General features: G+C 36.9%; 1 protein-coding gene across 5 annotated transcripts; it reads right to left on the bottom strand.

Moving 5' to 3' along the window:
• Positions 1-1,198: 1,198 nt before the first annotated feature.
• Positions 1,199-26,647, bottom strand: sun1a (Sad1 and UNC84 domain containing 1a). 5 transcript variants are annotated; one of them, XM_042735098.1, is made up of 21 exons: positions 26,484-26,647; positions 18,265-18,441; positions 16,016-16,215; positions 15,870-15,896; positions 15,571-15,786; positions 15,296-15,400; positions 14,546-14,677; positions 12,300-12,380; positions 10,122-10,170; positions 9,116-9,171; positions 8,877-9,025; positions 8,483-8,761; positions 8,128-8,220; positions 7,846-7,919; positions 7,583-7,727; positions 6,825-7,088; positions 6,628-6,712; positions 2,911-3,026; positions 2,651-2,818; positions 2,171-2,263; positions 1,199-1,918 (listed from the first exon to the last, which is right to left on the bottom strand). In XM_042735098.1, exons 2-21 carry the CDS (start codon positions 18,366-18,368, stop codon positions 1,787-1,789), a joined length of 2,568 nt encoding a protein of 855 aa, XP_042591032.1. In that variant the 5' UTR covers positions 18,369-18,441; positions 26,484-26,647; the 3' UTR covers positions 1,199-1,786. The 5 variants fall into 5 exon arrangements, with proteins under 5 accessions (XP_042591032.1, XP_042591034.1, XP_042591031.1 ...); XM_042735100.1 differs by lacking the exon at positions 26,484-26,647 and adding an exon at positions 26,073-26,169; XM_042735097.1 differs by lacking the exon at positions 26,484-26,647 and adding an exon at positions 23,113-23,231.
• Positions 26,648-27,767: the final 1,120 nt, after the last annotated feature.

The raw sequence follows: 27,767 nt of genomic DNA, 5'->3' as shown, positions 1-27,767 counted from the left end.
TAATAAGTGAGTCATTGTGATTGAACCGGATCATTCAGGAACGAAACACTGTCGTGTTGCTCAAGACTCAAAACAGCGCTGTGGCTGTGTTTGGGATGATTTTTGTTGGTGAAAAAAACCGTAGTGTCTAAAACGTAGTCTCTTAATATTAACCTCTAGTTTATTGAACTGTTGTATAAAATCACAGGTGTTATAATAAACCACGTGTTATAATGCTGACTTTTATACATTGTCTGCCTCATATCTTCAACTATGTGATCATTCTAAATGCATTTTAATAGACTGATTCATGAAGTGAAAGAACACACTATAAATGTGCACGCACTCACTAGTCCAACCTGCTAGACTCCACGTAATTTTAAACCAAGTTCATTGTTCGTACAGAGTAAAAAAATAATAAAAAAAAGAACATTCCAAAACTGGGAATGGTTACCCATTTTTTCAGCTCCTCTTCCGAATCACACATATAGCCTAGCTCTCTTGTTGCTGTTGGAGGAGGACCTTCTCTCTCTCAAGGCAAGATCAGGTTTAAGACCTCGCATATTTGGCAACCACCGGTGTGTTAATGGGTTCCTCTGCAGCAGAGAGCATCAGTGTTTGTGCTCTCGACTCCTTTTCCAAGTGTCCTTTTTTCATAAAAAACACCCACATCCAGTGATGGCAAATTATTTTCAGAGGAAGTTGTTCAAGGAAGGTTGAAAGCTGCTAAATAAATTTTAAAAACAGCTAAATTTGTTACTAGGTACTTTTGGAAGGAAAAGTTGTGAGTTCCTAAAAGTTCCTAAATTTAGCAACAAAACTGCTATGTTGGCAACACTGTCCGCATCTTGAAAGCTTACAAAAAAAACCCCCCGGCAATTTTGTGATCATCACCCTTCAATCTAATCGTCTACTTTGCTGGATACAGCAAATATGATACAACGAGTGACAAGATAAATGGAGTATGCTTAATCTCACAATAAATGTAAAAATAATTGACAATACTGCCTAATAATGTCTTCAGCCTAACCGCAACCATAAAGACGTACTAACTTCAGGTGCAGGGACCTTCTAAAAGACATTTCATGGTGTATTATTGCATTTTTACTGTAATGTCATACATCATGTGTAATACACTCCAATTTAAACAATTTATTTTGGGTAAACAGTTTCTGCACTGCAGAATAATATCAACAAGAATAAACACATTCAATCCTTCTTTAAAATAATAATAAAAAATTCAAATTTTATTTGAAAAGCCAACCTATGAAGACATGGCAGTTACAAAATCCTCTGCATAAAGATCATGAAAAGCATTTACAAAAATACACAATCCAATGTCACTTATATTAACTTAAATACACAAAAATAAATAGCGATTCTTAAATAGGGCATATTAGCTAGCAAAAAAAAAAAAAAAAAAAAAAAAAAACAAACACACAAAACTTTTTACAACACAGTCTAAAATACATTCTTCACTGGTTTGTTTGTAGTTCAGCAATCGGTCAATGCATTTTTTGCTGGTGACAATCCTGCCAAATAGGGTATAATATTGATAAAATAAAACTACGAAAATTAAGCATAACCCTGATGACTGACAATAGCGGAAACAGTGTGATGCTTCAGAAGAGTGCAAGTGCTGAATCTGGCCCTCATGCCTAAAAGTACATGTACCAGCATGCAATCCTTTATCAGATGTCCTCAGGTCATCTCAGGCCCAACTGTGTAACTCATGGCACATTATTCTCAAGAGCTCAATTCCTTTTTACAGTGCATGAGTGACAGACTGTCAGGAGTTCATAAAGTCTTAACTGCTTGCAAGTTCTTCATCAACAAGCTTCCCGTGAACCCGGAAACGGTACACACAGGTGTATTCAGGATGACCCCAGTTAGACAGCACTTTCATCTCAATGATCTGAAAACCTCTCGGGACCTCCTCTGAGGAAGACGGAGACAGAATCACAAGACTAGGCAATCAGTCAATTATTAGAAATAAATATTTGCTGGTTAGCATGACCTTGTTAACTACTGCTGGTAGATTACAATTACAACTTCCACAACAACAACAACAACAACAACAACAACAACTCACAAGAAGCCATCAGTCAGTTACATCTAGATTTCCATGCAGCTACAGTGCATTAAACAGAAATCACAATACACAGGAAAACTGTGCTTGTGTGATACTTACAGATACAAAGAAGGTCTGAAGAGCATCTCCATCTTCATCATAAATAAACTGTCCGAGCAACTGCCCCTCTTCCTGCTGCTCATCATCAAGGCCCTTTAATACAACAGAAGGAGAAAAAAAAAAATAATAATTTATATTTTATATATATATATATTATATATATATATATATATATATATATATATATATATATAAAACTTTGACCCCATGTTAAATCTTAAATATTAGACACCTGGAAAACTTCGCAATATTAGGACACCTTTATTCCAGTTATGACAAATCTGAATTTTCAGCATCATTACTGAAGGATCATGTGGAACTGAACACTGACATTTGCTCAACTCTACAATATTTTTTTTTCTAGAAACTGCTCTTTGAGGGTGCAATCTTATATTATATAAAAAAAAATCTTGGTAATATATATTCTTTAGTTAAGAAATGTGAAAACCCCAATATGATTTCAGCTCCATGTGTACTCACATATACATTGAACTCTCGTGGGGCACTGCTGATGTTGCCGGTGGGCGACAGGGATTTGGGCATATGATCTAGAGAAAAGGCTGTAGGCACAATCTTCATGGACAACCCAATCACCAAATAACCTTGTGAACCTTTAAATGCCCAGCAGTTCCCTGGATGCACATCTGGCTGGAGGGACAAATGAAGCGAAAGAAAGGAGAGAGACTACCATTAAATTAATGCTTGACTTTAAAAATTGTGAATTGTGAAAGCTATCAAACCTGTATGACTACACGTGGTGACTGGGAGAAGTACCACAGTGGAAGGCCAAACAGACTCAGCAGTGCAGTTTTGGTGTCAAAGGACTCTGAACAACGTGTGCTTATGATGCTGCCTCCTACAGACACAAAGAAACACATTCAAATTCACCACACTACACCGCCCAGGTATCAAATAGCATGCATGTAAACAGCAGGTCTCCCAGTCAGATGGAAAATCAGTTCAAACAAACAGCTACTGTAGTAAAGCTATTTTCCGAAAAGATGCACAGGGTAAAAATTTCACCATTGAGAGACAAAGAGGAAAACAAGCAAAAAAACAAAACATATGCTCAAGTCACATCAGTGAACAAGTCAAGGCCCCAATTTTGGCCAACAAACTACTTCTTAAAAAAAAAAAAAAAAAAAAAAAAAAAGTAGGTCATATGGGTTTTTGAAAAATATCCCTTTTGCAGTTTATAACGTAGCTATCCTTAAATGAAAACAATGTTAAGTTGTTAATCAAAAAAAAAAAAACAAGTGCATAATAAAAGATATTGTCTCTCAAAAGAGAGAGTCGGTTCTGAATCACCTTAACGAGTCGTTATATTTTCGAATCTTTTGCCTGTTACCGGTGTACGTCACTGGGTAACACATTTGCATAATCCCCACCTGCCCGCGAAATACGAACAGAGTCTGACCTATCCAAAAACACTTCTGCTATTAGTGCGTTTACATCATGTTGAGAAGACGCTGTGTTCAAGGATACCACAGAAATACAATTCGAGCCTTTTGTTGTGTGCAGGTCATTTTACCAAGGACTGCTTCTCTAATCGTTGGCTTTCATTTTCTTAATTTGGACTAACAAGCTCTCCGAACCACAATCTGTGAGAAGTACGATTGATACATTGTGTACATTTTCAATTGAGTGCTCAAAAAAAGGTTTTTGTGCTAATGTGATGTATACCTAGTGCAGCTTTAGGTTTCCAGGTAAAGCACGATATTACGATATTACAATGTTTTCTGACCTTAGATGCATTTAAACCTGTTGTAGGGCACTCCAACACAATATTAGGACACTTTAAAATACCATACGACCAGCTCTTTAAATTAATCCACTCGATGATAGAATACACAGTATTTTTTTTTTTTATGGGGCTCATCTAATATCCACACAGTGATGGGTAATAACTGATTACATGTAATCTGGATTACATAATCATAGGGATGTAACAATTCACTTAACTCACGATTCTATTCACAATTTTTTTTAACAAAATAAGATTTAAGAAATTATTTATTAAATGTGTCTTTTTATTATTGCTTGGACAAAATGCTGCACGTTTCTTTGTGAAATTGAATTATAACACTATAATATACTAATATAGCACTTGCATATTATTGCTCTTTTGTTGGTTTTGATTGCTTCCATTGTCCTCATTTGTAAATCGCTTTGGATTAAAAGCGTCTGCTAAATGACAAAATGTATATATAAAAAAAAAAATATATAAAACAAACCTAAATTGAAAATTTTAAAACAAGCCCCAAATGAAATAACAAATAAAATAAATCTCTTTATATAAACAAAATAAGGCTTTGTCCGTGCTCTTACCACTTAAAATTAGAGGCAACCACTGCATTTTAATCATGATCTAAACAAAGATGCAGCATACATGCAACATGAGCAGATTTAATCTAAATTAGATTGTATAATTTCGAAATTTGAAGCAAAAACAGAATGGTTTGACTTCAGTTTTGTGAAGCTATACATAAAAAAAAATATCTGCATGAAACCGAAACAGCAGACAAACTGAACGAGACAGATTCACTCTATGCCAGCAGGTAGCGCTTAAAGCATTTCTTTGGTTTCCACTGTAAACAAAGCAGCGCTGCACTTATGAACTTTAATATGCATTACACAAGATGAAAGATGAAAAGAAAATATACCATCTAAACTTTTCTAAAGACGACAAGTTCCCCTCAGACATACATTCATATAAACTCCTACCCCTAATTTAATCACGATTTGTTAAGCGTCACATATTTGAATTGGTTTTCAACTGGCTAGCGATTAATCATTACAACCTTCATAATCAGATTCCAAAATTAAGTACTTTGTAGTTAAATTATACGACACTTTCAGATATTTTAAGATTTTCTTTTTTATAATCACATGATGACATGTTATCCACGCAACAGAAATAGTTGATAACTAATTGATTCTCCTTAGCTCTTCTTTCATCTTTTAAAATTTCCTTTCTAAAATAACTTACTGCATATATAAATTCAGAAAGTTTTCCAGTTTTGTGGACATTCACACAATATTCATTTGCCCTGAAAATTAACAGGCCACACAGCATTTGACCACTGGATTTACAAAAATCATTTCAATTCATTCAGTTCTAAAAAGTGCTTTTCAAGCACTGCATCAACTACTAATGCACACATTCATTTTTGTTTAAATTATAATTTAGTGGGTTATTTAACCATGTATTAGTGTCTTTGGAAGGTTTTTGTTTTTCCAAACACATTAAATTGCAGAGTTTCATGTTATTTTTTATTAACATGTAAATCAGGGATTCCCAAATGGTCAATTCCAAATTGAAATGCATACAATATCCATATGTATGCAATACTCACACTTAATTTGCTTCTATTTAGAACACTTGATTATCTAATCAGAACAAGAAAATGTTAGTCACAGACCTGGGAAAAGTGCAGCGCCATGTCTAGGACACACCGGACGCGTCACATTCAATTCAAGTGGCTGTTTAAAACAGTTTAATCACCAAACAGGCTAAAGTTTATTTCAAGAATTGACAAAGTGGCATAGATGAGTTTGAAGTTCGATGCTTAAAAAACAGCACAAATGAAAAGAGCTATATTATAGCTCTCTACATAAAGCATACAGACTTTATTAGAGCCAAACAAAGACAAATGTTCCACTGAAAAATGCGCAATACACAATTTTACAGCCTAGGGTGTAGGGGCAGTCCTGGGGAACTGCTAAATCAGCTGATAAATTCAATTCTGCATTCACTGGCTGGCGCAAAGCCAGTGACATACGTTTTTACAACACCGATCATTATAACCAAATCACACACACACACTCAATGCAATGCAATGAGCCATCAGAGGCGTTCACCGTTTTATTCACTGTGCGCACTCACTGACTGAATTCTCCGGCAAGTTCTCTCATCAGAAACAACAAATTGCAGATGTGCGTATGAATGCCAGCAAGATATTCATTTCACAGTGTAAACAGCTTCCGCGAATATACAGGGAGTTTTTGAGAGTGCATGAACTCGCTGCACTGAAGTGAAAATGTTCTTTGCTCTCTTTCAGTACAATGAAAGTGTTGTAATAAGTAACTTACAATATGTTATGTTAACAAAAGTGCGCCCTACCTCCCTCTTTGTATTTTTTTATTTTTTTTTCTCAACATGGTACAAGATTATCCCATTTAATTCAATGTGATTAAAAAAGATAGGTAAAATGTATCTTAAAAGTAATCAACAACTAGAATATTACATAAAATGTATATTGCAGTGGATCATGCTACTAAATACAAGTTGTCATGTACTTTAGAATCAGTAAAAGACTACAATTTATAAGTAATCTACAGAGCACTGTCAACACATATTGCTAGATGGAATGCACGCAATCCCTAATTCATTCCTACAGCTAAACAAACAACTGTAAAAATAAACTAGAGCCACAGAGATAAGACTATTACTATACCTCCAGATTCCAATGCATAGTCCACCAGACCAGTGCGGTCTTCTGAATAGAGCTTCATCGCATTGTTGACAATCAACTGTACATGCTGTGGAGAAAAAAAAAAGAAGAAAAAAAAACACAAAAGTAGCATTATATATCTAAATATAGAGAGTTATTCATTTCTTAATATACTCAAAGACAAGTTCTCAAAAGCTTACTTCCTCAGAGAGGCCTGCCTCCCCTGTGGCTTGTCGTACAGTTTGGGTGATCGTCTCTTTAGAAGGTGACTGTCCTTTCTCTACCTGAAGGGACAGGTTACCCAGAATGCTGCTCTCCAGAGCGCTGAGTGAAGCCTGCAGTTCAGTGGTGCTCACAAAATGATCAGAAAGCCACTGTAGGAGAGATTCAGGAAGCTCCAGTTCTTCTGCTCTGTCACTGCCGTAAAACAGAGACCTGATTTCCTTCTCCACCTGCTCGGATACCTGCAAGAGCAGATCCAGGAGTTATGAGATTTTGTTCAAACAGATAGCGAAAACAATCTGGCTTTTGGAATATACCATTTAGTAGTCAACTCATTTTAAACATTTATATGTAGATGCAAACATCAGGACTGTTGCCACAGGAGAGTGTTTACACATTCCAGTTTTCACCTGGTGGTACATAAGCTTATAAGACAACATTGTATCTGATTAATAACTTCTCATTAATAAGTGAATGTGCAAACATTTCAATGACTGGAATGTTACCATTTCTTTTTGTTTGCCATATTACTGCATATTTATTATTACTTTTTTTTGTTAATAAAATTACATTTTCAAAGTTTTAGAATTTTTTTCTAATTATATTTAGAAATTGATATCTTCCAGGTTAAAAATGATTTAAATGCTTTATAAGGGCTAGATAAGGACGTTAAAATGGCAGGTATGGAAATTAGACACTGCAAAAACTACAGATGATGAACTGAAATGGCACTTACCGAGACTGAAAAGGAGTCCAGCTGCTCACACTTTTCTCTGCATCCCATCAGCCCCTGTACATCATCTCTGATGTGCTCCAAAGTCTGCTCTAGCCGCCTCACCTCTGCCAGCAAATCCTCACTGGAGCTGCTCTCAGCCTCTTCACTGAAGAGGAACAGACATACATTACTACACCAGTTTACTTGTAGTACCTTGAATATTACTTTAATGATTGAGACACAACACTGCTGAGTGTTTAAATCAGATTTAAGAGGATAATGACCTGTGAGGATCAGGGGCGGGCGCCTCAGTCTCAGGAATCTTTCTAAAAGCAGGCTCTTGTTTTCTCTGCAACTCCTAAATTAAACAAGTCAGTCATGCACCTGAATTTGCCCAGATGACTCACTTGATTACTGAATCAGAAGTTGTATCACATTCAAAAATCATGTGAACTCTGGCCCAAAGATAACTCACATCAGTGGTTTAGGGCATTCAACTACATAAACAAAATCTTGCATGCTGATAAAGCATCTTGTGTGTTCCTTGTATAATTTGAGTGTCGCACCTCAGTTTTGCGTGCCAGCGTCTGAAGAAGAGCCTCAGCTTCAGCGAGTCGAGTGTTCTCTGACTGACGCTCTTCTGCATGCTTTTCCTGACGCTGCAGACAGAGACAGAATTGAAGATTGTTCATCAAGATATTACATATATAACTGAAAATAAACATGTCTGTTAAACTGGGAACAATATAAAACAACCTGAGCCCCCAATATTCCTTGGTCTGTATTTTAAATGTGTCACTCATGTTTGCATGTTAATTTCAACACATACAGAATATCTGCCTTACCTCTAACGCATGTTAAAAGTTATCTACATCATGGTCAAATTTAAATGGTTTTAAATGACGAGCATTTACTGATTACCTGCTGTGTGTACTTGGCCTCTTTCTGCACTTCGCCTTTCAGCAGGCTGAATCGCTCCTCCAGCAGGTCTCCAATCCACTTTCCCAGACTCTCTCTGTCTGTGAGTCTCTCTGTGTGGAGCTCGGAGCGCAGTGTGTTATACAGACTGAGCACTTCAGTGTGCTGCTCCTCCTGCCTGAGCAAACCCCCTGTTACTCGATCCCACAGCTGAGACAAGTTGTCCTCTAAACGCATCAACCTCTCCGCCTCTACTGATGACAACGACAGAACTGAGGGCCTCTGTGAAGAGGGAGACATAATAACAGACAGTCAACTTAATATTTTGGTATTGGTAGAAAGAAAGCTAATTCAGCAGGTTACTATACACTAGTAAAATCCTAAAGGTAAATACAACCTGAGTGTGTGTGTCGGGGGGAGTTTGTCTCTCCTCTGAGTCGGCCATGGAGGTGGATGGAGGGGTGACGTAGGAGGCATCTCTCCACACCGTCACATTAGCAGAAGGCAGCATGGCTAACAGTCCGGATGGCCCCCAGTAGCACAAAGCTTTCAGGAAGGGCACAGAAGAAACACATGAGGATGCAGGACCTTATTTCCATTTAGACCAATAAATCACTCATGAACAGCAAAGCTCACCAAGAAACAGAAGGAAAGGTACAAGAAATAGGACTTTCGAGAGCATAGGGAGACACCTGGAAGAGAGGATGAGGACAGGTTAAAATCTGCACGTGACATTATACTTTAACACACTAGCAGTGTTTTGGCTACTGCTCCAATAAAGAAATTAACCAGTTAAGTTTATGGACTGTCTATTTAATGAATGAAGTCAAATTTATTTGTATAGCATATTTCAAAGTTGTAATGTATATAAATAATGCCTTAGTGTAGGGGTGGCAAACGTCGGTCCTGTAGAGCTGCAGCCCTGCAGAGTTTTGCTTCAACCCTAAACACACCTGAACAAGCTAATCAAGGTCTGAACTATTACTAGGAAGCTACAGGCAGGTGAGTTTTAACTAGGGTTAGAGCTGAACTCTTCAGGGCTGCGGCTCTCCAGGACTGGAGTTTGCCACCCCTGCCTTAGCAAGTTTTTGGGCTGGCCGGTACAAAACAATGACAAGTGATCCTACGGATTTTAGATCTAGCTATATTGTATTTATAGTGATGTGTGACCATTCAGTGCGATTAAGAGACTTAAATATTTGTCAGTACTATTCAAAGCAACAGTAAGTGATTCTCAAAAACCATCAATGTCAGATAGAACTAAAAAAAAAGATTAGTAGTCAAAATGAGATCGGGCACATGCCAGAAGAACATACAGTACATCAGAGTTACATAATGGTCCATTTGCTGCAAGTAAGAGTAAACAATTCACAGAAAATATAAAGATAATACAATTTCGTATAAAATGAAAGCTAGCCAGTTATCAGACCTGTTATCAGAGTTTTCCTAAATTGAATTAGTAGTCATTTAATCAATAAAGTTGAGAAACAGGGTAAGGCTATCATGGTGAAGATTTCAGTTGAAATTACTTCCAAGTTAACAATGAATCAAGTGTTAAATAACACTTATATAGCCACACTGGATGTACATTAGACACAGATAGGTACAGAAAGAACTGATTGGAAAAGAGAGCAAAACTCACTTTGCAAAGAAATCAACAAGCCACAAGAAGGTTCCTGAGGTTGTCTTCCCTGGAAACATACAGAGTAAAGCATGAGAAAAGAAAACAAACTAGAGTGTTAATAAGCACATACTCTTTAGAGCACAGAGCAGGGTAAGGGTGTACAGTGAGAGGTCACACACACACAAGAGATTTGCAAAAAGCTGACAAATTGCACATTTTTCATCTTATAGCATTCATCCTGAAAATAACAACAAATCAGGCCTCCTAAAATTCCTAGAGTAGATGAAATACATACAGTGGGGTCTAGAGGTCATGAGGCTACTAGTGAAAACTCTTCCATTCAACACTTTTTTTTTTTTTACTTAAAAAGATAGTCTGAGTGAAAGGGTAATTAAAAAAATGCATTTAATGAATTATTTCTGTTATTTTGTATGCTTTAAAAGGGCTCATGTTATCAAATTGAGTAAGATGGAGGAATCAAATTTTCCTTGACCTTTTGAGAAGAGTTGCACTATGCAAACAAACTGCTAAAACGCCTGGTTCTGAAATAGAGGCTGAAATAAAGGGATTGAGGAGTTTAAAACTCCTTTGGAGATGAACCCAGCAATGCAGTATTTCTCATTTCACATGCAAAGAAGATGTTTACATAAATGTCTTACAAATAAACAGGCCCTATCTGCTGTCATGCCATCTAAGGATCAGACATAGGGTTGCAAAAAAAGCAGTAAAAAAACAATTTGTGCTTCAATGGAAGAAAATCTGACATCAATCTAGACAAGTAAAAAAAAAAAGAAAAAAAAAAAAAAAAAAAAAAAAGAAAAACACTAGGTCAATGTCACTAATTTGTTTACATTTGATTACTGACTTAACTAGTGCAGTATATTGAATCTCTCTTCATCTTACTTCAATGTTTTAATCGTTTAAAATATTCAATATGTGGTGGGTGCTCTTTTGTAATCTCAGGACCCCATTGTAACTGTAAACAAGAGCTCTAACAGGACTATTGGCTGAATGTATTGAATATGCATGAACAAATAGGATGCATGACAAGAAAAGATGCTTATAAGAGTTTATAATAACTACATGTGAAAAGTAAAGAGATTCCCAAATGGAATCCGAGCATAAGAGTCACAGAAAACTGAACAAAGAGAAAAGCCATGCAAGGTTATCTGAAAGCTCCACACCAAGACAAAGCCACACCTGCTGGGGAGAAAACTGCCCTGACCACAACCTGAAAACCATCAATGGAGGGAAGGAGCTCACAGCAGCATTAACTGGCTTGTCAACTATTCCCAAACTATAAGCTTGGAATGACCAAGATTGAGGGTAAGAAAGATGATTATATAACCTGTGGAAACTATGAGCGACCATAAGGTCACTACAGGCTTCTCTTCCTGGGAAGAATGAGTATCCGTTGCAAAATTATGCTTCCTTTTGCAGTCATCACCTGTCAGAATTGGTGTACGGTTGAAAATGACACATTAAACTGAGTGTTAAAGTTCTACTCCCTCAACATTTGTTGTGCTTTTAATCTCGTCATGATAGACAAGCCACCAACACAGACATTTTTAAACATATGCTGTATGCAAAAGTGTGCAAATACTGAGCCTGTACTCTGCGTCTACCAGAGCAATCGTTTATGAATCATTCTGCTATTATTCATCAGGGTAAGGCAACTGTATGCAACTACAATACCTAGTAACTCTACCTAGGCAGCTTCCTTCTTATGGCCGCACTCAAACTAGTCAGTCAGTTTTTTAGATGGCCATTTAATTTGTATTTAAATCTACACTGATATATATACCCTGGGGTGAAAATCCCTAACACTGGCCAATAAATCAATTAGCAATCGTAACTTAATTGAAACCATGTAAGTGGCCATAAATATAGCACTGCTCATGCATAGGCAATTTGATGTATTGATTACAATTATGATTTGTGTTTACAAATGCATTCTCAATGGAAATATGCAATACTACCTAATAGTTTAACCAAAGGAAAGGTATCTAAAAAGGCAGCATGATTAACTGGCACAAACTATATCTGACCAAAAAATACTGTTATTCTGTCAACATTTACGCACCCACATGTCATTCCAACCCTGTGTGCCTTGTTCCTTACAGTATACAATTTTAAATATGAATACCTAATGATTTGTAGTGGAAGAATATCTGAAAGTGAAGTATGTGTACTTACACAGTACGCTGCTGATCTTCGGTCGTTCCTTTTGCAGCACTACCTCTTTAACACTCATACTGCTGTAGTATTTCTCCTTGCCTATGATGAAAAACAGAACAAACAGACAAACATCAGATAAAGCCAAGAGTCCTTTGCAATTCTGTACCAGTCTTCTTCATTCCTCCAATCCCAGCTCTGCATAGACAGACTCCAACAAGAGAGATTTGCATGTAACCAAGGCAGTGCTCACGGTGGGCAGGTGCATTTGTTTATGCACAGTGTAATCATGTTTCGAAGAAACATCTGGAAGGGGAAAAAAAAAGTTGTAAGTTATAGTGGCTGTAGGAGGTCAAAACACCATGAAAGAGACTTAAGTGGCCTATTAAAAAAGTGAGAGGGTGAGAAGGGTTCATCAGAAATTACTGTTAAGGTGTAATGGGATAGCCAAAGAGGAGTTACATTTGCCACTCCTGAGACAGACTTCCACTAAGGGACTAAATTTACAAAGACAGAAAGAAGAGACAGGTGCTCAAATGCAAAACCTAAAAAAAAAAAAAAAAAAAAAAAAAAAAAAAAAAAAAAAAAAAAAAAAAAAAAAAAAAAAAAAAGAGATTGACACACAGGGTCCTCAACCAGAAACAGATCTGCAGCTAAAGCAAGAGAGTTACATTATTTTTTAACTTAACTATAAAGTCAAAAACTATTTACTTAATAACTAAAGTTACTATAAAATTAACTAAACTATTTACCATTAAATTAAATCATGGAAAGTGCTGTATATATTTTGCTTACCAAGTACAGAGGAAGAATGATGATTTTTACGAATGGTCATTTTAGTATCAGTGTGAACACTTGATTGGCCAGCTATCCAGTGCGTTGTGATTGGCCGAATGCCTCAAGCGTGTGACAGAAATGTTATGCCCCTTAACATACTGTGATGCCATGTGTACCGGCACGACAAGACAAGACAGATTATAATGACTTATACTGTCTTTTGATGTGTTACATTGCGTAATCGTTACATTGTGCTGCGTAAACATAAAACCATGTCTGCATTTGTGATCGGAGACAAGCAACAACCTCTACTCTACACCGCTCAAAACTCACATTTGAATCATCAGTGCCAAATCCTTTACATATGAAAACTGTGAGTCAGAAGCGCCAGACTGTCCTTGCAAAGTTGGAATTGCCACACTTTATAGAAACACACTGGCATTGTAGGCTACTCTCACAGGAAACAGTCCTTGTCCTCTGCAAAATATGCTGCACACATCTGAATATTTGGGTTGAACTGTTCTGGAACAGTGTTGTAAATACAACTTAACCACTGATTTTTAGTCGTGTCCTCTTTTGGAAGGCCAAACAAAGTAGCTTCGCTTTCACAATGAAACACACAGTGTCTCCAAAACATGGCGCCGGCGGCAACAACAATACTACAGCGAGAATAAAAGTTACGCCTTCTTTCTTTGTGTAAACATTTAGGTGGCGTTATGCAAATCTTCCCACATCGTGACGCAGATATGTGGGGGCATAGAATGAGCCGTTTTAGGGGGGTGTGGTTGACTTAACTTTTATAAAGAATATCTCTTTGGATTTGAGACTTTAGTCTTTGCAACCTTACAGATCTTCTTTATGCACCAAGAGCTTGTAACACTCCAAAGAGAAATGAAAAATTTAAATCGCATCATCTGATCCCTTTAATATAAGGCCACTGTGATAAAAACCCACTTACTAACCTGGTTTATGAACAGTTATATCCGTTATTGCAACTTCAATTTCAAGCCGACGAAATGCCGGCAAACCAGATATATTTTGTATGATGCCTGCAAGGGTACCAGAAAGGGGCTGTTTACATCAGGGCTCCTTAAGTACATTTGTTTTGAGGGCCAGATTATTCAGCTGGAAATCTGAAGGACGCTAAATATTTTTTAAATAGTTTTCTAGTTTTAAATGAGCCCCAATCCTACCAATTCGCTATTTCTTTAATAACAATTTGCTGCGAACAAATGTGTCGGTCACAAATCAAGAGCCTAGTTAAGAACTAACATTTCTATAAAAGCTACAAGAAAACAGCCTCAAAATTCCTTAAGTTAATGATTTTCTCTTGAAATTTACTTGGAGTGTGACCTCATGAGTGTAACGAGTTCTTTAAGAATAAGCAAATGCCTGTTTCTCGCTGTTTGTACAGTGTGAACAGTAGTTTGGATAATATGTACCGGTAGACATAATATCCAGGCACCAGAGGGTCTGAAAGAAAGCGATACCTCCGTTAGCACAGCCATTGGTTGCTCTCTTCTGCTGCACAGACTGCAGTGTCTTCCTCAACACAGTGGCTGTAGAGCAAGCGATTCCCTTACACACTCGCACACACCACTGCAGCACTGATGACAGCAGGCCTGGAGAGACATGGACTGATATTAAATCAACACATAAGGTGTTGACGATCAAAGATATCTGAAAGTGATAGTGTGGTCAGGAAAGACTGTGAACAGAGACAGAGTGAGTGATGGTGGTTGTGGAGAACATCTTTACCCAGCAGGCTGCTTTGCATGCATGCAGTGTGCAGATCTGTACATGTCTAAATCCTAAAATCCAAGTTCATTTAAACAATTATCCGGGCTAATATTATTAATGTGTGTGTATATTTTTATATATATATATATATATATATATATATATATATATATATATATATATATATATACACATACATATACATACACACATACATACACACACAAAAACACTTTTAAAGCTGCAGAGATCAGACAAGAGTTTCCCCATCCTTGATTTCTACCAAGGTGTAAAATGCATCTTAAAAAGTGAAGAGACTATGGAAAATGTTTCCAGTATTGACACTTGACACTGTAATCGAGAAGCTAATCTGAACGTGGGCTAGTTTCATGCTCTGACAGTGACATGTTAAAAAGAAAGACACCCAAACAGCCATAAACCTTCTAGTGAGGAACCTCACAGCCTGGTGAGGCGAATGACAGACTAACCAAGGCTGATACCTTTGAGCAGAGCCATCTGCATCAGTAGTGTCCATATGTATACTACAAATGCAGCAATTCTCTTTCTGTTATGCAGGCACGTCTCAGACAACATCCCCAGCACACCTGCAGACACAAAGTCAAGCCTGCACTTTCCCTTCAAGCATCCAAAGAACTGAAGGACTTAGAGCCCATTTCTGAAGACCAGGAGAAACCTGACCACATCATGTAAGGTGTTTGACATTACAGGAAAAGGGGAAACAGCAGATTTATAGTGCGTTATCAAACTGTCTCACCTGGCTTGTATTTGCGATTCTTGTCCCTGCAGTACAGCGTAGTGTTTGGATAGGAGGCTGTGCTGGGTGGTGCCTGATGCCCAGTTGTGTCATGAAGGGAACTGTAGTTCTTGGAGGTTGAGTCATTGGGGCGGTCTTTGCAAATATAGCCATTCTGTGCTGTAGAGGTCTGTGTTTTGGCCTCCACTGTGCTGTGGTGTGCAATGATTGTCTGGTCTAAAATAACAATCCAATAAAAGTAAATACAGCCCCAAAATAAAAAAATAAAAAAAAAACAACAACAACAAAAAAACACTTACCCTTAACGTCACAGTCTTCATCCAAACCTAATATAAAAAAAATAAAAAATAAAATACAAATCAATGCTTCAGTTATCCACCAATCTCAGTTCATTTCAACTCAGAGTATCATATCATGGCGATCATGAAGGTCTGCTGGCACTTACCCCAGAAGCTGTCGATTAGGGTGTGTTCCTGTATGGAAGACTCATCTAAGAAAGAGGACAGCAGAGAGGCATTGCTGGGCGCACAGCTGTTCAGCGTGCTGTTATGGGCCTGCAGGATTGACGTTGAGGCAGACCTAGGAGTTTGAACAATCTGTGGTGTCCCTAAAACAGAGTGATGAGCTCTTCTGCTCTTCAGTGTCCTGCAAGACAAAGAGACAGAATAAGAGAAGAGAGAGGATGGAAAACAGAACCAAAACATTGCTGGCTTTATTTTACGGATTTCTCCTTCCATTTAGCTAATACTGTTAATGCATTGAAGCTGTTTTTTGTTGTTGTTGTTTTTAACAAGTGACCGCTGAAATACACTACACAACACTACACTACAAATTTTAAAGAAATGGGTAACCAAACAGCTGTTGGTCCACACTGACTTCCATAGTATTTTTTTCCATACTATGGAAGTCAATGGGGACCAGAAACTGGTTACCCACATTTTTCAAAATATCTTCGGTGTTCAGCAAAACTCAGTTTTAGGGGTTTTTGAAACAACTTTAGGGTGAGTAAATGACAACATTCATTTTCAAGTGAATTATCCCTTTAAGGTAGGGATGGGCGATATCTTATTTGCGATAAACCGGTAAAAATTCTCCCCACGATAAGAATTAGTCTTCCCGCGATAATAATGATAAAATCTAGTTGTTGACATATTTCTGTGTGCGACTGTGTGGAGTGATGTGAAGGAAGGTGAACATGAAATTGAGAAGCTCATTCTACAATCTGGAACAGGTTTGGATAACACTGTACAGTGCGACAAAAATTGGTCTGAGCCTTGAGTAAATGTACTTCAGTAGCACGTGTGCAATACAGTTTTACATGTGTATGAGTCGGTTACAAACCTGTTGTCCAACAAAGATATTATTCATTGACGTTCTTTTTCTCCATATTAACTTCATAACATAGTTGAGTGTTTGAAATAACTTATTTTTGAGATCAGATGTGCTTTCGTATCAGAATAAAGGCAGAACTCATACTATTTTATAGCATTATATACAGTGATAAAGGCTATGTCGATTACCATTGCATTATAAATACACTTTACAAATACCCAAGATTGCTTGAACACAGACCATGTATTTTGTGCAATCACATGTTTATTGTCTTCAGGTTTCCTCAGTAAAGATTTCTTTATCTGCGTTTTATTCAGCTACAGCGATCACTGGATACCTCTGTCCATATTAGTGATTTCCTGGAGCATTACTTCTACTATGCATATGTGGAGTTTCTGTGCAAGGGCGCCCTCCGGCTTCCAGTATGTATTAAACAGTTGTGTGTACTGCTCACAACACCCTTTTTCGGTAAAAATAGGAAATATAATACTTTTCTCTAAAAAAAAACAAACAAAAAAACAACAGGATTCCCTAAATTATCATCATTGATATCGTTATCGCAATAAATATCAGAAATTATGATTCATTTTAAAGCCCATATCACCCATCCCTACTTTAAGGGGGTCCTATTTTTCTTTTTCAACTGTGTAATGCTGCTTTTTGAGTGTAACAAAGATCTGCAAGGTTACAAAGCTCAAAGTCCACTCCAAAGGGAGATATTCTCTTTAACAGAAAACACTTCAAGATCTACAACAAATGGCAAAATTGACACTATTGTTAATATTTACAGCTGAGCAGATGAAACTTGCGGTTCGCCAATCACAACATACTGGGCCAGCTAACCAATCAGATCAGATTTCATATTTTGGAAAGAGGGCCCTTATTAGAACAGGCGCTAAACAGGTCACCTGAGACAGACTGGGAAGAGAGATGTTGCAATAATGTAAAATATTTTAAAAATAATGCAAATTTGGAACAATCAAGCATGAAAACCTATTTTTGCAAACCCCAAAAAACCAAATCTAGACTTCGTAAAAAGACTTAACATGACCCTTTAATAATGCCGGCAAGAGGCCCTCTAATGGACACAAATTAGCTGCATCTGTGCGTGGCTAATTCAGCAGCTGCATTAGATTTCAGTTACTTGTCCACTGGAATCATAAAAAACAGAAGTAATTTAAATTGTAACTTTTCTTTGAGTGTTCTACACTAAGTTAAATTATTTTTGCCTGTTCCTTTATGCCAACATTGAAAGGTCAAACTAAAATTCCTAAAAAGAATAGAAAATGCATTCTGCTTTATAATATGGCACTAATGGTCTAATTATTATATACTTTTTGGTAAATAATCCCCTGCACTCACTGGTCACGGCTGAAGGAGGCGCTGTGGTTTAGAGACGAGTCAAGCAGACTGTCGTCTCCATAGAGACTTGTGTTGGTGTGCAGACGGAGACTGCGTCTGGACATCCTGGGTGACTCGTACACGGGCCCAATCCTGATCTCCCTCTCAAAGTCTTGTGCTGAAGAGGAGTAGCTGGAACTGATGGACACAGACAAAAAGCACTAATTAAAACTAATTAGGATCAGCTACCATAGAAGAGATTAATGGTGCCTTCACATGCTATTGGAAATTTCCTATTTCCCACTTGTGAAGTTGTGATTATATTCAAGTGCTTTGTTGTCAGAAAGAATAAAATGTAGCATCCCATTTGTTGACAATCATATAAACATTTACCGCACTACACATGAAGTTTGCTGACAATTCTGGAATTGCGGTCAAATACATGCTTATTTCACTGCTTATAAAACATACAATATGCTTTGAATGATCGTTCAATATCTAGCCTATAAATACTCTACTTTAAGGCAGCATAACAATTAAACCAAAGGGCTGTTGAATGCTCGATTCTGATTGGCTGACTATGTAAACACAGCTATGCAGTTGCAGGTTTGTCAACTTCATTTGTTACATATCACTTCAGCAAATTTCAAACATCCATTTACACCCTACAACAGTAAGAGACACCAGAAACCAAAATGACCACCCTAAGCAAACAAAAATGACTCACTATATATTAAAAATGACAAATTACCTTACATCAAATGGAAAGCAAGTTTTCTTTTTTTTTTACCACAACTTCAATAAAATAGTTTTGCAATTGTAAAGCTATATTACAAGCCTCTGGCTTGATTAGTTGGGGACACTTATTTTCCAGCGATATTGTCGACTTGATTGCACAGACACTATTTAAACCAGGGGTGCCCAACCCTGCTCTTGGCGATCGACTGTCCTGCAAAGTTCAGCTCCAACCCTAATCAAACACACCTGAAGCAACTAATTAAGGTCTTCAGGATCACTTAAAAATTAAAGGCAGGTGTGTTTGATTAGGGTTGATGCTAAACTTTGCAGGACAGTCGATCGCCAAGAGCAGGGTTGGGCACCCCTGATTTAAACTGAACTGAGCTGGATGATGACGTCACTGAATTCAATGATGAACTGCTTTTAATTGAAAATCGAGTTTTTACTATTTTCCTGTTTAATACTGTAAAGCTGCTTTGCCACAATCTGTATTGTTAAAAGCGCTATATAAATAAATGTGTCTTGACTTTCTAAGTGGCAAGGCAGTAACATTAGGGCTTTTTTTTTTTTTACTATTATAAACAATGCCGCCAAACATTGCTGAGAGATGCACAGACTTCATAAACTTATTTTCTCTCTGACAAACCTGACAAATGTCTAGACATAATAACTAAATGTCTTAATCTGGTAAATCTCTCACATCATTGGATTATTCCTGAGTTTCAAAAAAAGGGGGTTTGTGGGTTGAACTCAAAATTACGAATGTAAATTAAAATCAAAATAAAATAATTACTTGGGGCTGTGCAATTAATCAAAATGGTTTCAATTTCGGCCTCAAATGATTATGAAAATACAATAATCGAGAAAAAGATTGCACCCTATTCCGCCCTTTTTTCAGCAGTGCACTTTCGTCAATTTCACGTGCAGAACATTAAAATCATAATGTGACTTTTGCAAAAAGGGACGTACTTGATTTATTAAAAGTTTTTAAAGTGTGAAAGAGAACTTGTGCTGTTCCTCAGTTGGCTTTCTGTATATGCACTCAGAAACGGAACAGAACACAGACACGTAAAGTCAACTTTTAGCTTAAGGTATGAGCCAAAAATGGTCAATAATGTGTCAAAATGCATCGCTTGATGATTGTTAGGGATGCTCCGATTGATCGGCTACTGATCAAAGTCAGCCGATAATCAGATTGGGATGATTGATCGGCGGTCTCTTAAAAGTCCGATCTCAAAAAACCGATCTCAAGCTGATGACGCTGCCGTGAGAGGTTTGACATGACATGCAGCGGCACCATCTCAGTCTCTGTCTGGCACAGGTGAAATAATTATAATGCTATATTTCTTCATTAAATAACTTGTAAAGTAATTTGAAAACCTTGTGTGAGAAGTAACTTCACAAACAGCGGGAGTAAATCACTGCGCGCTCTCTTTCTCTCTCAAAACACGCAAATGGCTTCAAATCACCACACATGGCGTCTGTCTTTAAGCGAGCTGCACAGGTGTCACAGGAACTGTCACTTGCACAATTGAGGCTTATAAATTTAATTACTTTTTAATTCTTGCCCGTGTTTAACCATTCAGCGCTCGCGCGCTCTCCTGGAGACAGTCCGCTCATGCTCACTCGCAGCGCAAACGCCAGGTTCACATTACTCCGTTTGCAGTGCGTATGCGGTGCGTATTCCCCCCCCCCCCCAACTCATGTTAGCAGAAAGCGTTCACACTGCACACACGGTTGTGGTCCGGCAGCGCGTCTGCAGTAGTTTAGAGATCGTTTCCGCACCAAGTCTATTGATGCGCTTAATTAAAGTTACAGCGCATTGTTTTCAGTAAATATGAACATGGATTGACACGAAAACGTTGTAATTACACCATACATTCATATTATTAAAGTCTACAGTGTTCCACAGTCAACACATATGGCTTTTTGGCTAGGTTTAAAAGGAAAGATCACTTTTAGATAAGGCAATAAGATGCCACTCGGAGGAAGAAAAACAAAGCTCTTAATGAACGGCAGGATTGTTGTAATAAATATTTTTAAAAAGTAAAGTCAGTAGAGCTGACTATTTCTGTCAATGGTAAGTTTTTGATAACGTAAGAAAAGTAGTTTAAATGTTTTGCCACTTGCTAATATATAAATCTACAAGTAAATGCAAAAGTAAAAGCACTGAATAATGTGTTGCTTATATTTATTGTGTTTAAACATGTCTGTTAAAGATTGTATTACTGTACTGTGTAAAAAAAAAAAAAAAAAAAAAATTGCAATGCTGAGAAAGCATTTCCAGTGACAATGTTTGGATTTGAAATCAAAATAATGGATAAATGTTGTGTTTGTGCCCTTGTGGATCAGTAGCAGACTCTTCTGTGAAAGCAGAGTCTGTGCTGCTTCCCCTCTCACAGGAGTCACCTAAGAGGGGAATTGCCCCCATTTTCAAAAATGAAATTTAGGCCCTGAATAAATTTCTAAAATTGCTGATTGGAGTATCACTATATATAGTTACAAATTATAAAAAGAAGCCTTTGAAAAGATTGGTATCGGTGATTGGATCTGCAGATACTGCTTTCTGTGATCAGCGATCTGTGATCGGCCTCATAAATCCTGATCGGAGCACCCTTAGTGATTGTACACATAAACCCTCAACGGTTATGTGATAAAGGAATGTAAACAGTTGGGAATAAAAAAAAATGCATTTAACAGTAAATTGGATACGTGCAGCTCTTAAAGTGATAGCAGCATTCCTGCTGCCAACTGTGTACTCAATATTAATTAAACAAAATGCAAAATCACTCACTGTTCTTGACTGAAGGACTATTGTAGCGTTAATAAAAACAAAGTTAAATTCTTAAAGTGAAGACTATGCCGTTTTATTTTTATATTAGATTATTCAATTTCTGTAGTAGGCTGTTAACTGAATACTTAAGACTTGCATAAAAAAAAAAAAAAAACCGTTTGTTTCACTTGTATATTTTTTGTTCTACTGTATTTGCAACGAATCGTTCTATTTAATCGGATCTTCTTAGTGAACCAGTTCACCAAATGAACCGAATCGTTTGAAATGGTTTGCGTCTCAAGGATGCACTAATCTGTAAATTACTTAAGTTATTCTGTTTATAAACGTGCCTGACACTCCCTCTGATGTGAAATGAACAAATATTCCGAGTTATTCAGTTACTCCTAACAGTACATTAACTGAACTGCTCAAAGAAAACCAATGATGGGATGTGCACGAGCAGAGTAGCTGGACTGAGTCTCGTCCTGCTGGGAGACGGCATCGCATTTTCCATCACAAGCTTGAGGCATTCGGCCAATCACAAAGCACTGGATAGCTGGACAATCAGAGCACACCTCGCTTTTCAGAACAATGAGCTTTGTAAAAATCGACACGTTTCAGAAAGGCGGGGCATAAAGGAGAAACAATAATGTACATTATATGGAAAATAATGTGGTTTTTTTAACCTTAAACCACATAAACGCATTCCATTACACCAAATACACAAAATAATGTTCTTTTTAACAACGTCATATGACGGCATTAATAACATGAATATAGGGATGTTTGCCTTAGAATGGGCCACCATGGGTCAGACAAAAAAAAAAAACAAACAAACAAAAAAAAAACCTCACTAAGCAAAGATAGAGTGGACAGGTGAAAAATTTGGTACATTAAACCTCCACAACAGAGAAAACAAAATCCAATCCCAAACACTCAACTCACAAAAAAAAAAATAAAAATAAAAAATCAAAGCCATCCAGTAAAAATGAACCAATGGCTCTGGTCATTTTCCACTAACTGTGCCCAGCCACCATTTCTAAACTCAAGCCAATGGTTCAAGGACAGTAACAACTGCCATCTCTCTAGGAACAATCCCAGCATTCACGTCTGTGAACTTTGGATCCGTTCTGCTTGCTTGAGGTCTGACAGTGTGACAAAGGACATTCAGACAGCAGCTGCTGAGCAGAACGCATGCTAAACAGTAACCTGACAATGTATAATTAACATCAGCTTACCGCTGTTAAAGTCCCAGCCTTAAATCGATGCCAAGAACAGCACTAGCATTAAAGCTAAGGCTTCCTGCAATACACTTAAACACAGAAATAAAACCCCCCAATAACAGTTGTAATACACACAGCACCGTCCAGCCCCAGCTCTCCAGATCCCATGTGTCGTCACTGGTCATCCCATGGAACAATCACATTACTGCACACTCACGCTCCCATAAGCACAAGGAGCTCTGGAGGGATCAAGCAAGCTTTCTTAATTCGCTCTACTTCCGGTGTACAGCTCCTGTATACGTGACATGTGAGCCACTAAACGTTCCCTGTCCCTCCCTCATTATCCTCAGGATCTCTGTTGCTATCCATTTTAAAGGCACTTCACTGAACTTTGAACATGGGTTGAATTGCATCTGTAAAAGTGCTAACAAAAAAGTAGAAGAAATTCAGCATGATGTCCAGTATTCACCCTGTATTAATCTCTGGTGATCCAATCACATGTGATCAGCTGAGACACATCATGGCTTACACTTTACAATAACACACAGGGGTGAAAAATAATGTTCAGCTGATCTAGGGTCAGCGTGAATGCGTTTTGGGTTAGTTAATGGATGTGTTTTTATGCCTCATTTATACCAAAAATACTTGAATTTCTGAATGTTTATGCAAACTCTTCTGAATTCAGTTTTTTGGTTTGGAACAAATGGCAAGAATGATTGTGAATCTTGACAAGTTGGCAAGAATGCTTTGAAAATTATCTACATTTCTAGAAAATGATCTATGAATGTGCGACACAGTCAATTAGTCTAATAAGCCTATTTGTCTAGAAGAATATCAAAGTGCAGTAACAGCAAAACTACTTGCACTGCATACCAGTGTGCTAATAAAATTTAATTAATAAATGCTAAACACGTTTACTATATCAAGCAGCATAACACTTTTTTATAATCCCATTTATTCTGACTTAAATTATAGCTGCAATTTCCAGATATTATTTAAAAATAGCTTTTAATTTGCAAAAATAAACAAATAAATGTTATAAATAGAATTTTTTTAATTATACATGAACTAGTCAAATTATCTGTGGTGACATTTGACCACTGCTAGAATCAAGCTGACTAATGGCATTTTCTCTTACGTACCATCTGTCTTTACTGATTGTTCATTCCAAACTAAAGATTCAGGATTATAAGGGTCAGTCCTAAAGTACTGATCATTTTGTCCTACTGGTATATATGGCAAGATCTTTTCATGCAAACATACTGCAAGCAATGGAGTAGAAAAACGGCAGTCAGTAAGTGATCACCAATGCTCATTCTTCTTGACCTGTCTGGAGCCAAATTTACAGTGACAAATGGATTGAAACCAATTCAGTCTTACACAAAGAACCACTCATTCTGTTTGAGGGTTCTGGCCAGATCCCACATGACCATGGGGAATTAAAAAAAAATAATAAAATTCTGGTTTCCTCAATTAGAGTGATTTAGAAGAAGTTGGTGACTTTTTTTAGATATACAATCTGGGGGAAGAAAGGGAATTCATGTGATGTCAGAGTACTCATATCTTAGTTCAGAACTAAATGGAACTAAATTAAATAAAATACATATTGGGTACAACCTATAGAGAAATGAATGCAAGTCTGACTATACACATACACCAAACCAAAGTAGTAGTTGGAAGTCTACTTTAATATTCAAATTTATATTTTCTAAGCATAAAATCTGTAATTTGTGCACAGCAGGCATTGAACACTTCAGTCAATTACTTCACATTCTTTTGTAGTCATAACATGATTTTGGCCTGATATGAAGTCATGCTATTTACCTTTTCACACCATAGACCGCAGCAATCTGGCCAAAATACATGATAAATTCTAATATTTTCTGTTTCAACTTTTTAGAGGTGCATAGAAGAGATGTATATAGAGGTCAACATGACAGTGATTAGCCAATGCAAGATTATTTTTTAAAGAATTGCAATGATGCTCTAAGTCCAAGAGGATTTCAGAGCATCCTTCCAATCCAAGAGGCCATTAATTCACTGCTGGCTTTTTTTTTTTTTTTCTTTTTTTTTGCAGAACACATGACTAGCAAAATAAGAGAAAAGGGGACTTGACATATCAGTTTGCCACAGAGGTGGGGAAATTTCAACAACCATAATTTTACGGGGCTAAACAAAATCCCCGGAGTTGTAAAAGGGTGACATTGTGGGTCATGCAGCAGACTTCTGTTGACAAATAACCGGTAGATCCGGGTGTAGGACAGGAAGCATGGAGATCGAGTTTACACTGTTCATCTACATACTACTGACATTGTAATGACACAAATCTGGTTGAGAAAACAACAAACTTATCCTTTGTGTGATGCAATAGGTTTGACAGGACACTTTCACATGAGTGCACTGATTGGCTCTTCTTGGAACAATAACAATCATCATCATCATCATCATATCACAAGATAACAGTAAATGTTGGACTCTCATGCATCAAACTATAGATGACAAACAATGTACTAAATGTAGTCTCAAAACCCAAACAGTATACAAGATAACATTATAATATAATCCATTATCTTATATTCTAATTATAATACTAAATATAAAACTAGACAATGAAAAACTTAGTCCAAATAACTACTAAGGAAAACAATGCTCTTCAAATGAGTGCTACATTAACAGGCTAGAGATCTAACGTCAAAAGGAGTCTTTTTCTAGTAGACGAGATAAGCAATTGCACTTAAACAACAAAAAATTGCTGCCTAATTTTAATAATACCTGCAAAGGCCATAAAAATACGCCCAATCACTCATGTCCCCTGTGTGTTGTTAGCATGAACAAACAGAGAGGAGGGTGTGTATCTCACACAAACTCACTACCAGTGGCTATGAGACTGCAATAAGCATACGGTTTTCACATAATGCAGCGTGGATACGTTTTACATATAAGAGAAATGATACACAACCACGATAAACAATGTACACTTAAAGCAACAGTGCAGTTAATCGACTATAAGTGTGTTGATTTAACGCCTAGGCAGGTTTCATCATAACGCGCTGAATGCGGCATCTTCACTTTATATAGAAAAACACGAGACTCACTCAGACCCTCAAAACATCAGGCTTCAACAAACGAAACATCACCAGTATCACCGTTAAAGCATTATAATCCATATGTGGCCTTCTCTCGTCATCGCATCATCTCATCATCCAGAGAAACAGAGGAGTGTGAACCAATGAGAAAGAGCGTCGGCCTACCGCCGCGAAATACAAACAACTGATATCTACATCTGACAAGACAATATAAGACACAAGATTTCACAGACTGATATTCTAAAGCCTTGTGTTACTGCAGAAACAACTAAATGAAATGCAATTAAACCCCATGATAAACGCCCCATGAAAAAAAAAAAGATCTACTTCGCCTGAATGTTCAGGTAAATATCGCCTCAACAGCACCTGTCGCAACTGACTAGCAAGTTAGCAGTACAAGCAGAAGTTAAAGTCACTTACCTGAGCTTAAACGTCGCGGTTTTACTCTCAGATCAAATACAAACAAATGAACTGCAGTTTAGTAATGAACGTGTGTGCGTTAGTTTGCGTTCGCTTCACAGTAACGTTACAATATTACTCAGCAGCGCTAACGGTGCAGAGCCGTTTCTCTAATCACGCCTCAGGTGGCTATTTAAATATCACGTCACGCACTTGAGCGTGAGAAACGACGTCATATCCGCAGAGTTCTACCTCATTATAAATTAATAATTTATAATAACTTATAAATACTAAAAACGCAATTATTACCTTGTTTTTCTTTTTGACCGAGCGTCAGTGTTATCTATTAATAATAATTAGTTTATTGTAATATATGTGAATTTTTAAAATAGATTTAATTTTAGACAGTTTTATTTGCAACTTTGAAAAATTATTTTTAAAGTGTATTAAAAACAATTAAAACGTTCTTAAATCAATTAAATTTAAATTTAAAGAAGGAGAGCGAGAATGCTTTGGGCAGAACCTAGTTAGTAACTTGTAAATATTATTCATTTATACAAAAAGACATCAATTTAATACCGGTCATGAATTGATTTACCTACACTTTATCATTTATTATTTATATTTATTTAATCTTATTTTAGCTAAATGTTATAGTCATTGTGAGAAAAAATAAGTTTAAAAAAAATAAAAATGCATATTCACATTAACTTATTAATGCAATTTAACTAATAAACTCCCCCTAATGGTTATAAAAACAACAACATATTGAACAAAATAGTTTTATTTTTATTGTTGGTATGAAAATAAAATAATCAACTTTGTGCTTTTAAGTAGGCTAATTTTTTTATCTTTTTTTTATTGCTTGAAAACATACAAAATACCAAATTTTAAAGAATCTACATTTATGAATGAAGTAATTGGCCAAAATTACATTATTAATCAAAAACTTCCAAAACATCACAATTTCGACAAAAGGACAAATATTTTACAGTTTTAAAATCAAAGTCAGGTGTTACATACTTCAGACTCAACCAAGCATAGAGGTCATCCCAGAATTTTTTTTTTGAGAATTTGCATAAATAAAACAAATGTTCCAGTGACTATGTCTGCTTCACAAAAGGTGCATTCATTACAATCAAAATTAAACCTGTGTCTGAGGAACGTAAATCATTTTGAACTGAACTTCTTTTGCCTTTGGTAGAAGTGGAAAAGAGAGAAATCTTGTTCTAATTCGAACCGCTTTATCTTCAGGAAACAAGGAGTCTCTTCTTCACTTGAGAAGGGAAAATCTGTGTATTTACA

This window comes from Cyprinus carpio, chromosome B12, assembly GCF_018340385.1.
Source record: "Cyprinus carpio isolate SPL01 chromosome B12, ASM1834038v1, whole genome shotgun sequence".
Taxonomy (NCBI): domain Eukaryota; kingdom Metazoa; phylum Chordata; class Actinopteri; order Cypriniformes; family Cyprinidae; genus Cyprinus; species Cyprinus carpio.
The sequence above is the reverse complement of the archived record's forward strand: the minus strand, read 5'-3'. Positions and strand labels throughout refer to the sequence as shown.

Bases quoted from the DNA above. Each gene is read 5' to 3' on its own strand.
- sun1a (XM_042735097.1), bottom strand. From the start codon at position 23,162: ATGACCAGTGACGACACATGGGATCTGGAGAGCTGGGGCTGGACGGTG. The intron at 9,026-9,115 runs GTGAGCTTTGCT...CCTTCCTGAAAG, and splicing joins ACCTTTCCTTCTGTTTCTTG to CTTTGTGCTACTGGGGGCCA. The intron at 3,027-6,627 runs GTATAGTAATAG...TTGTGTCTGTAG, and splicing joins CTATGCATTGGAATCTGGAG to GAGGCAGCATCATAAGCACA.